At 45.1% G+C, this 12412-nt stretch overlaps 1 protein-coding gene across 4 annotated transcripts in view; it reads left to right on the top strand.

Annotated features, from left to right (window-relative positions):
* svep1 (sushi, von Willebrand factor type A, EGF and pentraxin domain containing 1) overlaps nt 1-12412 on the top strand; it is a 144971-nt gene that overhangs the window by 88324 nt on the left and 44235 nt on the right. For all 4 annotated transcript variants that reach the window (XM_064940347.1, XM_064940345.1, XM_064940346.1 and 1 more), the window contains exons 8-14: nt 139-257; nt 5351-5480; nt 6382-6489; nt 10438-10569; nt 10960-11151; nt 11791-11912; nt 12072-12177. In XM_064940347.1, the coding sequence (XP_064796419.1) occupies nt 139-257; nt 5351-5480; nt 6382-6489; nt 10438-10569; nt 10960-11151; nt 11791-11912; nt 12072-12177 (909 nt within the window). The remainder of the gene's footprint in view (nt 1-138; nt 258-5350; nt 5481-6381; nt 6490-10437; nt 10570-10959; nt 11152-11790; nt 11913-12071; nt 12178-12412) is intronic.

The following is a 12412-nucleotide window of genomic DNA, read 5'->3' as shown; positions in this document are numbered from 1 at the left end:
GTGATTTATTGTTGTTGTTTATTTTCTCACCCTCTTTATCCATCCTCTCCCATCCACTCGAATACTTAAGACTGTCATTTAGTTCAAACTCTCCATCTCTGCCTTTCATCTGTGGTTTTGTTTTCTCACTCCATCCAGACTCAGAGCCCCCTTGGGTCCAGTGTCCCAGAGACGTGGTGGCAGAGACGGACGAGAGGCGTGGCACTGCCAACATCAGCTGGAACGTGCCCGCTGCTACTGACAACTCTGGGCAGGAGGTGAGGAGAGGCCTGTCTCTGCTAGTGTTTGCATACGTACCTGACCTGAGGCAAAAGGTTGCCACGAGCAGCACCGCTGATGTTGAAAAGAGCGAGATGCAAGTCTTCTCTCTCACACGGTCACACACTGTATCTGTGCATGGGTTTGCTTCACACTGTTACTGCCTGGTTGCCAGGGGACCAAAACTGGGGAGAAGAGGAGCCTCGCGCTTCAACCCTCTTAGTTGTTACGGAAATTTACCCACCATGCTGTTTGCTTTCTGCATCTAAACTCAGCAAAAAAAAGAAACGTCCTCTCATTGTCAACTGCGTTTATTTTCAGCCAACTTAACATGTGTAAATATTTGTATGAACATAACAAGATTCAACAACCGAGACATAAACTGAACAAGTTCCACAGACATGTGACTAACAGAAATTGAACAATGTGTCCCTGAGCAAAAGGGGTGTCAAAGTCAAAAGTAACAGTCAGTATCTGGTGTGGCCACCAGCTGCATTAAGTAATGCAGTGCATCTCCTCCTCATGGACTGCACCAGATTTGCCAGTTCTTGCTGTGAGATGTTACCCCACTCTTCCATCAGGCACCTGCAAGTTCCCTTGACATTTCTGGGGGGAATGGTCCTAGCCCTCACCCTCCGATCCAACAGGTCCCAGACGTGCTCAATGGGATTGAGATCCCGGGCTCTTCTCTGGCCATGGCAGAACATTGACATTCCTTGCAGGAAATCAAGCACAGAACGAGCAATATGGCTGGTGGCATTGTCATGCTGAAGGGTCATGTCAGGATGACCTGCAATGACAACAAGCTCAGTCCGATGATGCTGTGACACACCCTGCCCCAGACCATGATGGACCAACCACCTCCAAATCGATCCCGCTCCAGACTACAGGCCTCGGTGTAGCGCTCATTCCTTCGACGATAAACGAGATTCCGACCACCACCCCTGGTGAGACAAAACTGTGACTCGTCAGTGAAGAGCAATTTTTCCCAGTCCTGTCTGGTCCAGCGACAGTGGGTTTGTGCCCATAGACAACATTGTTGCCGTGATGTCTGGTGAGGACCTGCCTTACAACAGGCCTACAAGCCCTCAGTCCAGCCTCTCTCAGCCTATTGCGGACAGTCTGAGCACTGATGGAGAGATTGTGTGTTCCTGGTGTAACTCGGGCAGTTGTTTTTGTCATCCTGTACCTGTCCCGCAGCTGGGATGTTCGGATGTACCGATCCTGTGCAGGTGTTGTTACACATGGTCTGCCACTGCGAGGACGATCAGCTGTCCATCTTGTCTCCCTGTCGTGCTGTTTTAGGCGTCTCACAGTACATACATTGCAATTTATTGCCCTGGCCACATCTGCAGTCCTCATGCCTTCTTGCAGCATGCCTAAAGTACATTCACGCAGATGAGAAGGGAGCCTTGGCATCTTTCTTTTGGTGTTTTTCAGAGTCAGTAGAAAGGCTTCCTTAGTGTCCTAAGTTTTCATAACTGTGACTTTAATTGCCTACCGTTTGTAAGCTGTTAGTGTCTTAACGACCATTCCTTAATGACCATGTTCATGAATTGTTTATGGTTCATTGAACAAGCATGGGAAACAGTGTTAAAACCCTTTACAATGAAGATCTGTGTTATTTGGATTTTTAAGAATGATCTTTGAAAGACAGGGTCCTGAAAAAGGGGTGTTTCCTTTTTTGCTGAGTTTCCATCATCTAAGTGGGGTGGCAGGGTAGCTTTGTGGTTAGAGAGTTGGACTAGTAACCGGAAGGTTGCAAGTTCAAACCCCCGAACTGACAAGGTACAAATCTGTCGATCTGCACCTGAACAGGCAGTTAACCCACTATTCCCAGGCTGTCATTGAAAATAAGAATTTGTTCTTAACTGACTTGCCTGGTTAAAAAAAGTCTATCTTTTTTCGTGAACAGCTTTTCACAAAGAGTCACAAGGTGAAAAACATCAACCCAGTCCTAAACCCCAAAGAGCAAACAATTGCACAGTGTAAAGGAACAAGGAAAAACTCCCAAGGAAGGAAGAATACTGTAGAGGAACTAAACCTGTCAGGGTTTATTGAGTAATAAAAATATGTTTTTTTATTTAACCAGGTAGGCAAGTTGAGAACAAGTTCTCATTTACAATTGCGACCTGGCCAAGATAAAGCAAAGCAGTTCGACACATACACCAACACAGAGTTAGACATAGAGTAAAACAAACATACAGTCAATAATACAGTAGAAAAATAAGTATATATACACAATGTGAGCAAATGAGGTGAGATTAGGGAGGTAAAGGCAAAAAAAGGCCATGGTGGCAAAGTAAATACAATATAGCAAGTAAAACACTGGAATGGTAGATTTGCAGTGGAACAAAGTAGAAATAAAAATAATGGGGTACAAAGGAGCTAAATAAATAAATAAATACAGTAGGGGAAGAGGTAGTTGTTTGGGCTAAATTATAGATGGGCTATGTACAGTTGCAGTAATATGTGAGCTGCTCTGACAGCTGGTGCTTAAAGCTAGTGAGGGAGATAAGTGTTTCCAGTTTCAGAGATTTTTGTAGTTCGTTCCAGTCATTGGCAGCAGAGAACTGGAAGGAGAGGCGGCCAAAGGAAGAAGGTCATAGTGGTGGGTAGTATATGGGGCTTTGGTGACAAAACGGATGGCACTGTGATAGACTGCATCCAATTTATAGAGTAGGGTATTGGAGGCTATTTTGTAAATGACATCGCCGAAGTCGAGGATCGGTAGGATGGTCAGTTTTACGAGGGTATGTTTGGCAGCATGAGTGAAGGATGCTTTGTTGCGAAATAGGAAGCCGATTCTAGATTTAACTATGGATTGGAGATGTTTGACGTAAGTCTGGAAGGAGAGTTTACAGTCTAACCAGACACCTAGGTATTTGTAGTTGTCCACATATTCTAAGTCAGAGCCGTTCAGAGTAGTGATGCTGGACGGGCGGGCAGGTGCAGGCTGCGATCGGTTAAAGAGCATGCATTTAGTTTTACTTACCTTTAAGAGCAGTTGGAGGCCATGGAAGGAGAGTTGTATGGCATTGAAGCTCATCTGGAGGGTTGTTAACACAGTGTCCAAAGAAGGGCCAGAAGTATACAGAATGCTGACGTCTGCGTAGAGGTGGATCAGAGACTCACCAGCTGCAAGAGCGACATCATTGATGTAAACAGAGAAGAGCGTTGGCCCAAGAATTGAACACTGTGGCACCCCCATAGAGACTGCCAGAGGCCCGGACAACAGGTCCTCTGATTTGACACACTGAACTCTATCAGAGAAGTAGTTGGTGAACCAGGTGAGGCAATCATTTGAGAAACCAAGGCTATCGAGTCTGCCGATGAGGATGTGGTGATTGACAGAGTTGAAAGCCTTGTCCAGGTCAATGAATATGGCTGCACAGTATTGTTTCTTATCAATGGCGGTTAAGATATCGTTTAGGACCTTGAATGGTAACAGTGTTCTATTGACCACTGACCCCTAATTACCCCTAACAAATACAATGCTATTTCTCTGTAAACAAATGAACAACAGACTTTTAGCATGCTTGTACAGAAGGGCATTCAACGTGTACTGCACTGACACAAATGACTGATGCTTGGTTGAAAGAAATTGATAATAAGAAGATTGTGGGAACTGTACTGTTATATTTCAGTGCAGCCTTTGATATCATTGATCATAACCTGTTGTTGAGAAGAATTATGTGTTATGGCTTTTGAATCTATGCCAAATCGTAGATTCAGAGCTATCTATCTAAAATAACTTAGAGGGTTTTCTTTAATCGAAGGTTCTCCAATGTCAAACATGCCACTGGCATTAAACAAAGCATGTGTGTCTATGTATGCTGATGATTCAGCTATCTCCTCATCAGCAACCACAGCTAATGAAGTCACTGAAACCCTTAACAAAGAGTTGCAGTCTGTTTTGGAATGGGTGGCCAATAATAAACTGGTCCTGAACATCTATTAAACCAAGAACATTGTATTTTGTACAAATCATTCCCTAAGTTCTAGACCTGAATCTGGTAATAAATGGTGTGGCTGTTGAACAAGTTGAAGAGACTCAATGACTTGGTGTTACTTTAGACTGTAAACTGCCATGGTCAAAACATATAGATTCAATGTTTGTAAAGATGGGGAGAGTTCTGTCCGTAATAAAGAGATGCTCAGCTTTTTTGACAGAACACTCCATAAAGCAAGTCCTGCATGCTCTAGCTTTATCTTATCTTGATTATTGTCCGGTCATATGGTCAAGTGATGCAAAGAAAGGCCTAGTTAAGCTGCAGCTGAACCAGAAGGGAGCGACACGTCTTGCTCTTCATTGTAATCAGAGGGTTTATATCAATACTATGCATGCCAGTCTCTCTTGGCTAACAGTTAAGGAAAGACTGCCTGCCTCACTTCTTGTTTTTATAAGAAACATTAATGTGTTGGAAATTTTAAATTGTTTGCATGGTCAGCTTAGACACAGCACTGACACACACACTTACCCCACCAGGCATGCCACCAGGGGTCTTTTCACAGAACAAATTCAAGGAAAGATATAGTATTATACAGAACCATCTTATATAACGAAAGCGAACAGCAAACCTGGCTTCAAAAAACAAATAAAGCAACGCCTCACGGCACAACGCCTCTCCCCCATGTGACCTACTTGTTGTGTGTATGTACTGGCATGTACAGTATCAGTCAAAAGAGTGTGCAAAGCTGTCATCAAGAATCTAAAATCTAAAATATATTTTGATTTGTTTAACACTTTTTTGGTTACTACATGATTCCATATGTGTACTTTCATAGTTTTGTTGTCTTCACAATGTCTTCTACAATGTAGAAAATTGTAAAAATAAAGAAAAACCCTTGAATGAGTAGGTGTGTCCAAACTTTTGACTGGTACTGTATGTGTAACTGATAGACGCACACACACACACACACACTCAATGTTAATGTTTTTAAATCGATGTCAATTGTAAATTCCTTTGTCTGTGATGTCTTTTTAGTTTTGTCAGACCCCATTAGGACTAGCTGTCGCCATTGGTGTTGGCTAATGGGGATCCTAATAAATCAAATCAAAAATCAAATACCTCCGACCTCTGCCCTCTAGGTCCTGGTCCAGGTGAAACCTGTGTACACCCCTCCCCAGCTGTTCCCTATAGGAGAGGAGAGGATCACCTATGCGGCTACAGACCGTGCCGGGAACCAGGCTAACTGTACCTTCACTGTCACTGTCATTGGTGAGGTCAGATCACAACCAAAAATCAACCACATCACAACCACATCACATCCACCTCATAACCACATCACAACCAACCATCAGATCACAAACACATATCACAACCACATATTAGAACCACATCCCAATCATAAAACAACTCAACAAAACAAAACCAATGTGAAACAATTAGTTGAGATTGTGGCCCTGATTTTTCCTGACCACATGACCTGACCCAGGACAAGGAAAAACTCCAGGCCCTAGTTATACTGTAGCTTTTAATTGTCGGCCAGAGTTTTTCCTGATCAGGTTACGTTTTCAGGAAATACTTGTGGTAGTTCCTATTTCCAATGACTCAGTTGGTATTTGAAACTCCGGAGTGGGTGGGTTCGATTCCCCTGTGGGCCGCACATAACGTACTAAACACGTGTCTAACTGTAAGTCTAAATAACTCGTCTACACAGTAGTCACAGGTGCCAAGCAAACTCAAGTGCACAACGTGTGAAAAATAAGGGTGTCCAGTGTCACACACTTGATACCCTCAGAACTCAAGGGGGAAAAGAACTGTGGTAAGCCGTAAACATTTCCATGTGCTATTATGAAGAAACGCAGTGGGGTTTTTTATTACACACACATGTTTAACTGGTGCCCTTGAAAACAGCGCATACCACTAAGACTACATAACGTAGCATACTTTAACATAGTTACATTGTATTGTTATCCTATTTTAGGAACATCACTACTGCTTATATGTTAGTAGTTCTATTTTAACATAGCTACAATGCTAAACACTAAATCAAAATCCAACATTCAGGTGGACATGAAATGTCCTTCTTTACCTCTTCTAAATGTGTTGTGCATACTTGGTTGTCATGGTCAAACTTTGTTCCCTCCCTGACAACGGTGATGGTGTTCCTTCCTAGATACGGAGCCTCCTGTGATTGACAGGTGCAGGTCGCCACCCACTTTCCAGGCCACAGACATGCAGACGGCCGTCGTTTGGGAGGTGCCGCAGTTTTCCGACAACTCAGGTATGCGGTATCCCAGACTGCACCTCTTCCGCTCCCTCTCTCTCTTTCTCTCTTTCTCCGTTTCTCTCTCTCTCTCTCTCTCTCTCTCTCTTTCTCTCTTTCTCCGTTTCTCTCTCTCTCTCTCTCCCTCTCTCTCTCTCTCTCACACTCCAGAGGGGACTAATGGTTAAACAGGGTCTTTTCCGTCAGGTGATTGGAAAAAGGAGACAGAGAGACGGTGGGAAATAATGTGTGTGTGTGTCTGAGTATGTGCATATGTGTGTGTGTGGGTGTGTGCATGTGTGTGTGTGTGTGTGTGTGTGCATATGTGTGTGTGTGTGTGTGTGTGTGTGTGTGTGTGTGTGTGTGTGTGTGTGTGTGTGTGTGTGTGTGTGTGTGTGTGTGTGTGTGTGTGTGTGTGTGTGTGTGTGTGTGTGTGTGTGTGTGTGTGTGTGTGTGTGTGTGTATAGAATAGAATAGACAATAGAATGGTGGAAACCAGACAGACAGACAAGGGTGTGGTACAGACGGTATGTTAATGTCATTGCCATGCTATTAAAGAGGGGTGCGGTTCAATTCACTTCAGACATCTGAGAGATACAGGTACACTACATAGCCAAAAGTATGAGGACACCCCTTCAAATGAGTGGATTCGGCTATTTCAGCCACACCCGTTGCTGACAGGTGTAGAAACTGAGCGCACAGCCATGCAATCATAGACAAACATTGGCAGTAGAATGGCCAATGAAGAGCTCAGTGACTTTCAACGTGGCACTGTCCTAGGATGCCACCGTTCCAACAAGTCAGTCGTCAAATTTATTCCCTGCTCGAGCTGCCCCGGTCAACTGTAAGTGCTGTTATTGTGAAGTGGAAACATCTAAGAGTAACAACGGCTCAGCTGCGAAGTGATCGGCCACACAAGCTCACGGAACGGGACTGCAGAGGGCTGAAGCACAACGCACGTAAAAAAATGTCTGCCCTCGGTTGCAACACTCAGCACAAGAACTGTTCGTCGGGAGCTTCATGAAATGGGTTTCCATGGCCAGCAGCCGCACACAAGCCTAAGGTCACCATGCGCAATGCCAATCGTCAGCTGGAGTGGTGTAAATGTTCCGCCATTGGAGTAATGGAAATACGTTCTGTGTAGCGATGAATCACACATCACCATCTGACAGTCCAATGGATGAATCTGGGTTTGGCGGATGCTACCTGCCCCAATGCATAGTGCCAACTGTAAAGTTTGGTGGAGGGGGAATAATGGTCTGGGGCTGTTTTTCATGGTTCGGGTTAGGCAAGGCCCTTTCTTGTTTCAGTATGACAATGTCCATACAGAAATGGTTTGTCGAGATCGATGTGGAAGAACTTGACTGGCCTGCACAGAGCCCAGACCTCAATTGAACACATTTGGGATGAATTGCGAGACAGGCCTAATCGCCCAAAACCAGTGCCCAATCTCACTAATGCTCTTGTGGCTGAATAGAAGCAAGTCCCCGCAGCAATGTTCCAACATCTATTGGAAAGCCTTCCCAGAAGAGTGGAGGCTGTTATAGCAGCAAAAGGGGGGACCAGCTCCATATTAATACCTATGAATTTGGAATGAGGTGTTCGTCGAGCAAGGCCACGGCATCATAGAGAACACCCACACACACTCACACATCATTGTGGACATCTCCTCCTGGCTAGCTCACAGACAGACAGAACTTCCCCAAACATCAGCCCTGTGAACAGGTACTACACCATCACTACACCATGACTCTCTGTATATCTGTATATCACTCTCATTATATCACTGTCATGCTGGGAGCTTACACACACAGACACACAGACAGATACACACACACACACACGTGCGCGTAGACACGTAGTATATACACGCATGAACGCACACACATACTCAGACTTATACTCAGACACATACAGTACCCACACACACACACACACTAACCTTCCTGCCAAGGTCCACACATGATATGCCTTCAACAAACAGAAGTAACCACATGGTGGTTTTCAGCTGAGGTGGCGCGACGACGTCACTGAGACGTTGATCCAACGTCAGCATGTTTTGTTTTTCCATCAGGCCCACGCCCTGATTCCCAACACTCCCCCAGCCCCCCGCTTCACACACACGTCCCTGGTGCTGCCTGGGTTCTATTTAATTAGAGACTGGCTGGCTGGGGAGACACGGCCAGGACACCACTCAGCCAGACTTGTCAGCCTTCAGCCAGAGAATGTCTCTCTTCTCTACTGTCTCTGTGTGTGTGTGTGTGTGTGTGTGTGTGTGTGTGTGTGTGTGTGTGTGTGTGTGTGTGTGTGTGTGTGTGTGTGTGTGTGTGTGTGTGTGTGTGTGTGTGTGTGTGTGTGTGTGTGACACATGTTATGCATTATAGTTCAGATAAATACACCAAATATTGTTGTTGTGGGGGGAGGCCAGGGGGAGGTGCTCATTTTGGAAGTGGGCTGCTCATTGGACGTCCACATGGAGCAGGCCTTTGCAGCGAAGCTGCTTAAATACCAGCCCCTCGGGGCCGCCCTCGGACAGCCTCGGGGTGGAGGTGCAAGCTGGTGGGGCTGATATTTGGTAGTCTCGGCCACGTACACATGCTTGCAGTGCGTGGCCTCCAGATTGCGGGCCTGACAACAACTAGGGCAAAGCAATTGGCTAGGTACTGCTCTGTTTCAGCAGTCATGGGCAGCCTAGCTGTTTGGGGAAGGAGGTGCTCTCTGTACCCTCGAGTGCGATGCACTTGAAATGTTTGGATGCTTTTTTTGTAGATTTGATTGGTGGATTCAAATACAGTGTTCAAAGCGGTGTGTGTGTCCATGGGAGAGGAATATGATAGGTCAGCTTGTGGAGATCCCTCTTCTCTCTCTCTCTCTCTCTCTCTCTCTCTCTCTCTCTCTCTCTCTCTCTCTCCCTCTCTCTTTATCTCTCTCCCTCTTTCCAACTCTCTCTCTTCTCTTTATCTCTCTCCCTCTTTCCAACTCTCTCTCTTCTCTTTATCTCTCTCCCTCTTTCCAACTCTCTCTCTTCTCTTTATCTCGCCAACCTATCCATCCCTCCAGCTGGTAGCAATTACCCCCAGACTGCCCAGATGATGATTATTATTCTGGTGCCATGTGATGCCCAGAGAGACACCAGCCAGACGTTTTCATGTGTCAACATGCCCTGCTTTATTATAACTTCTCTGGTTTACCAGGACTAGACTGACTAAGTAGGGTGACGTTGCCTCTAGACGTTGATCTTGGGTCAGTATGACATTTTCCTCACTGATGGTTAAGGTTATGATTGGGGGGAAGCTGATCCTAGATCTGTACTTAGGGGAAACTTCATCCCACAGTTACTCATTCTGCTATGTATACACTATCTGGCAACCCAACACTGCCCTCTGATGGCCTGTTCCAGAAGTGCAATTCACTTTTGGGGAAATGTACTGTATAGACCTTGAACACTGCTAATCAGTAACTCAGAATAATGATAATAATTTTGGGCTTGATTGTGGGAAGGTTGCATTCAACCGAGAAAATGATAAGAAATTATAAGAAAGTACACTGTTTGCAGGATTTGAAACAATAACTAATAATTATCCCCGTCCGTTTTGTCAAAAACCTTAGGGATGACGCTGGAGAAATGAAACCACTCTCAAATTCATATAGTAGACAGAGCGATGGATGCAAGGATCGACCATCCATGATATCTAAATTTGAGTTTTAACCATGTTTTGAGGCTATATAGTGTTTGTTTACATTTACTTTGTTTACAAAAGAGTACAAAAGCGTATATTTTGGGTTCTGATGGGGTACGAAAGTTGAACTAAGCTCATGAGGCATTTATACATTCATTTTTTGAATTTATGAGTCCAAAGATGTATCTAGCAACTGGCACATAGACAGGTCTGTAATATCATTTTGGCTTCTGTACAATATGTACGTGTTGGTTATTGTGGTTATTGTGTTGTGTACCATTCCCAGGTGGGCGTCTGAGTGTGTCCACCACCCACACACCCGGCTCTCTCTTCTCTGTGGGAGAGACGGTGGTGAGCTACACAGCTGCAGACCAGGCAGGCAACAATCGCACCTGTGACCTCACCATCACTGTACAAGGTAACAGGAAGTAGAGTTTACTAGAGTTCACTGTATCTTTACTGTATCTGTATCTTTTACTGAATCTTTTACTGAAATTCTGGACTTCTTGAGGGAATTAAAGGGTTATTTAAATAATCATGTTTATGTCACATTCATTTTGTAACACAATGTTTAATTTGGAGATTAGGGATAGATCTCAAATCACTTGTTTGGTACTGTACTGCTCCTTTGCTATCCACAGTTCTTCCTCACTTATTATTGTACCACATGACTCATCAATGTAGAGACAGGGTGCCCATGCAACAAATAGAAGTTCATTCTTGCTTTTTTTTTTTAATTGAATATAATTAAGCCAGCCCCATAACTATACTACCCATAAAACCCTGTGTGTCTTTTCTTATGTCCCAGGGTCTACTTGTGAGCAACCATTTGCGCCAGTGAACGGGGGGTTTGCCTGTTCTGATGAAGAGGACGGGGTCAACTGTACTCTGTACTGTAACGCTGGATACAGCTTCACACGGCAGACTGTCCACAGCTACTTCTGTGCCAACAACGGAGTGTGGGAGCCGCCACACTCGCCCGATAGACCCGACTGCTCCTGTGAGTGACCTTAGTCATAGGTGCATCCCAAATGGAACCCTATTCACCATATACAGTAGTGTACTACTTTGGGCTCTGGTCTTTGGGCTCTTGTCTATGGTCTTTGGGCTCTTGTCTCTGGTCTTTGGGCTCTGGTCTTTGGGCTCTGGTCTTCGGGCTCTGGTCTTTGGGCTCTGGTCTTTGGTCTTTGGGCTCTTGTCTCTGGTCTTTGGGCTCTGGTCTTTGGTCTTTGGGCTCTTGTCTCTGGTCTTTGGGCTCTTGTCTCTGGTCTAAGGCCTTTTGTCTCTGGTCTAAGGCCTTTGGGCTCTGGTCTTTGGGCTCTGGTCTTTGAGATCTGGGTATAGGTTCCATTTGGGATACAGAGATTTCATCCATTTTCTTTTCATCTTTTGTCCCATCTTCTCTTTTCTCCTCTTATGTTACAGTTACAGTATTATGTGTGCATACAGACTACACATGATTGAAATTCTGACTGTGTGTGTGTGTGTGTGTGTGTGTGTGTGTGTGTGTGTGTGTGTGTGTGTGTGTGTGTGTGTGTGTGTGTGTGTGTGTGTGTGTGTGTGTGTGTGTGTGTGTGTGTGTGTGTGTGTGCGTGTGTGTGTGTGGGTGCGCGTGCGCGTGTCCTGTCCGTACTCTCAGTGAACCGTATTGCCAACCACGGCTTCAAGCCCTTTGAGATGCTGTTTGAAGCCTCTCGCTGTGATGACCTGGATCTGGTCAAGTTCTTCACTGGGGAGTTCAACACTAAACTAGGAGACATGGTGAGAACACAGGAGTACACACACACACACACGCACACGCACACACACACACGCACACGTGCACACGCACACAAGCACACACTCACACACGCACACTCGCAAACACGCACACACACACACACTGTATATGTTTCATTTCTCTCGCAATTGTATCCATAGCTGCCGACCATCTGCAGTCGCGATGATGTTGCCTGCAAGTTAGAGGTGATATCCCAAGGCCACTGTCTGGAGTACAACTACGACTATGAGAATGGATTCGCCATCGGTAAGACCTTCATATGCTATTGGACCAGGAGTTTACCCTGACCACCTAACAATGTGATCATGTGACCTTGTTATAGGTTTCTTCCCTGGTTAGATCTGTAAAAAGGAATTGTCCCAACTATAAGGATGTACTGTACAAGCAGTAGGGCCTTGAGATGTATGTACAGTATTTCCTAACCATTGCTCTTCATAACCCCTCATAACCCCCTCTCCCTTCCTTCCCCTCTCCTCTCCCT

This window comes from Oncorhynchus masou, chromosome 27 (assembly GCF_036934945.1).
Source record: "Oncorhynchus masou masou isolate Uvic2021 chromosome 27, UVic_Omas_1.1, whole genome shotgun sequence".
NCBI lineage: Eukaryota > Metazoa > Chordata > Actinopteri > Salmoniformes > Salmonidae > Oncorhynchus > Oncorhynchus masou.
This window is presented reverse-complemented; position numbering and strand designations above follow the sequence as displayed.